We start from the raw sequence: 2,715 nt of genomic DNA, 5'->3' as shown, positions 1-2,715 counted from the left end.
CGGGGGCGGCCGGTATTACGCGTCACTTCCGCTAACGGCCTCGTCTGGCGTCCTGGCGGTGACGTCACGCTACCTGTGCTGACGTCACGCTACCTGGCGGTGACGTCACGCTGTTCGACGGCCGCCCACCCGCACGTCCGGGTGCCCGGCGCTAAGGCCCACACCACGCTGACCGGTAACCGGTGACCGCTGCTCTATCTCTCTTTCTTCTACTCTCCCACACTATTTTTCTGCCCATACATCGGCCCCTCCTTTCGTATTTTCTCCTTGTCTCGCGCCAACACTGGACTAGAATCGCAGATCACCACGGCGTCGTCTCTCTCTGTCTCTCTCTCTTCTATGTAAGAAGAAGAAGAAGAAGAAGTCCAGGAGACGTACGCTGGCAGGCCGACGGCTCTCTCCCTCTCTAACTCTCTCTCTCTCTCTCTCTCTCTCTCGTTTCTCTCTCTCATTCTTCATCTCTCCCTTGCTCTCTCTTTCTGTCTCTCTATTTCGACCGCTTTCACCCTCTTTCTTCATATCCTTCTCTCTTCCTCTCGCTCTCTTTCTTTCTCCCTCTCTCTCTCTCTCTCTCTCTCTCTCTCTCTTTCTTCTATCTCTTCATTCCTCCCTCCTCTCTATCTTTCTATCTCTCACTCGCCTCTCTCTTTCTTCCCCTCTCTCTTTCTTCTCTCTCTCTCCTCTCTCTCTCTCTCCTCTCTCTCTCTCTCTCTTCCCTTTCTTTCTCCATCCTTTCTCTCTCTCCTCTCTCTCTCTCTCTCCTCTCTCTCTTTCTTTCTCTCTCTCTCTTCCTTCTTCCTCCCTCTCTCTCTCTGTCACTCCCCTCTATGCCGTCACACCTGCGCCGCGCTCCCTACCGATCATTTGCTATCGGTCGAGCTGGGCGGACGTTCGCGCGTGCGTTCGATTCCGTTCACCATTTGCTCGATGCTGCGAATCTGACTCTCCGCAGACGCCTTGGTGACGGTCGCCGTCGGCGACGCCCGCGTCTGCGTCGGCATCAGCGTCGGCGGCGGCGGCGGCGGCGACGACGCATGGCGGCCGGGGGACGTCGGGAATGAGTGCGACGAGATGGACGACGTCGGCGACGGTTCGCTGACGCTCGGCGACAGCTCGCAGACGCCGCCGTCGCCGGTCGAGATGAGAGGACTGGCGGTCGTCACCATCGTCGTCGTCGTGATCGGCAGCTGATAGGGGTTGAAGCGGTGCGGACTGTAGACGGCCGCAGCCGCCAGCGACGAAGCGAGCGACGACGCGCCCGTCGACACCGCGCCGCCGAGTCCGGCGAAACCCTGATGGAACAGCGCGTGGTTGGCGGCGATGAACTGCGGATTGAGGAACCCGAGCCCCATCTGATGCGGGGATCCGTGCTGCGCTGCCGCCGCCGCTGCAGCGGCGGCGCCACCTTGCGGCAGGTGCGACATCGCCGCCTGCGTCATCGCGGCGAGGCCCGGGTGGTGTTGCGACGTCAGACCCGCGGCGGCGAAGTGGTGAGGTAGAGAGTGTCCGGCGGCCGACGTGAGCGCGTGCGACGTCGGCAGCAGGAACTGACCGAGCGGGAACGGCATCGCGGGAGCCGATCCCGCGTAGCTGGGATACAGGTACGGCAGCAGGTGTGGGTGATGTGCCGGCGGCTGCAGTGTCACGTTCGGCGGACTCGACTGCTGCTTGTAATACTTCAGAGGATCGTCGGGCGGTCGTCGCTCTTCCCCTGCCTTTGTTGTTCTCGGTCTATGTAAAAGTTATTGGCGATCAATTTCGATGTGTCAATCATCTACCGGTGTTCGATTTGTCGTGTTATTTGTTAAGACTCGCTGCAGCAGTGTTTAACGCATCTCACGTATTTCTCAGCATTTCACTCAGTATTATCACGTACTTTATCAGCATTTCGTTATTATTCAACACATGAAAACGAGTATCATTTTAACGTAATAGTTGAGGTTATATGTCGATATTTGTTTATTTTTGGAGCCGCACACGCCTGAAAATGTTCTGTATGTTATGCACAGATATATGTTATGCACAGATATATGTTATGCACAGATATATGTTATGCACAGATATATGTTATTCACAGTATCAGGAGCTAACAAATACCTATAGGTATATATCAGCGGTATATATACCAGAGGTAAATATAGGTAGATATCAGCGGTATATATACCAGAGGTAAATATAGGTATTTATTAGCTCTTAACAGTATGATATATACAGCTGCCTATTAGAGTGGAAAAACTTCCCGCGGTAACAACAAGTGCACGTAATTAAAACATAATTAAAACAGACAAGTAGGTCGAAAGTAGGTTTACGTAATAACTGTGTTTATCTGTATTTATACGTAGATATTCATTTACAGGACACAAAACAGTATGTACAAAGAAACAAATAAATAATAATTTAACATGTACATTTTCAACTCAAATGTGGCATATCATCTCCCCGTCACGTGACCGCATGGCGCATGCGCGCGCGCGCACACACCAGAATGGCGATTTCAAACCATTTGCAATGACGTGGCGAAGCGCATGGAGGGCGAGTGTACATATGCCGTGTCCAAAAACTACAAGGATATTTTACAACGGTTTCTCCTCTTGCTTTTCCCGCCGCGTCTGCCGCCACCGACAGCCGCCGCCGACTATACTAAAACCCTGCTAGTTATTTCCACGGAATAAATGCCGTCTTTATTTTCTCATCTTATTCATAATTATATTTTTT

The 2,715-nt window shown here is 52.6% G+C and overlaps 1 protein-coding gene across 1 annotated transcript in view; it reads right to left on the bottom strand.

Moving 5' to 3' along the window:
• Positions 1–860: 860 nt before the first annotated feature.
• Positions 861–2,715, bottom strand: part of LOC106819071 (T-box transcription factor TBX2-B-like) — a 5,603-nt gene continuing 3,748 nt past the window's right edge. The window contains exon 2 of the mRNA XM_014823731.1: positions 861–1,731. Within this exon, the coding sequence (XP_014679217.1) occupies positions 861–1,731 (871 nt within the window). The remainder of the gene's footprint in view (positions 1,732–2,715) is intronic.

The sequence above is a fragment of the Priapulus caudatus genome, unplaced genomic scaffold (genome assembly GCF_000485595.1).
Source record: "Priapulus caudatus unplaced genomic scaffold, Priapulus_caudatus-5.0.1 Scaffold2804, whole genome shotgun sequence".
Lineage (NCBI taxonomy): Eukaryota > Metazoa > Priapulida > Priapulimorpha > Priapulimorphida > Priapulidae > Priapulus > Priapulus caudatus.
Note: the sequence above shows the minus strand (reverse complement) of the source record. Positions and strands in the feature narration are given on the sequence as shown.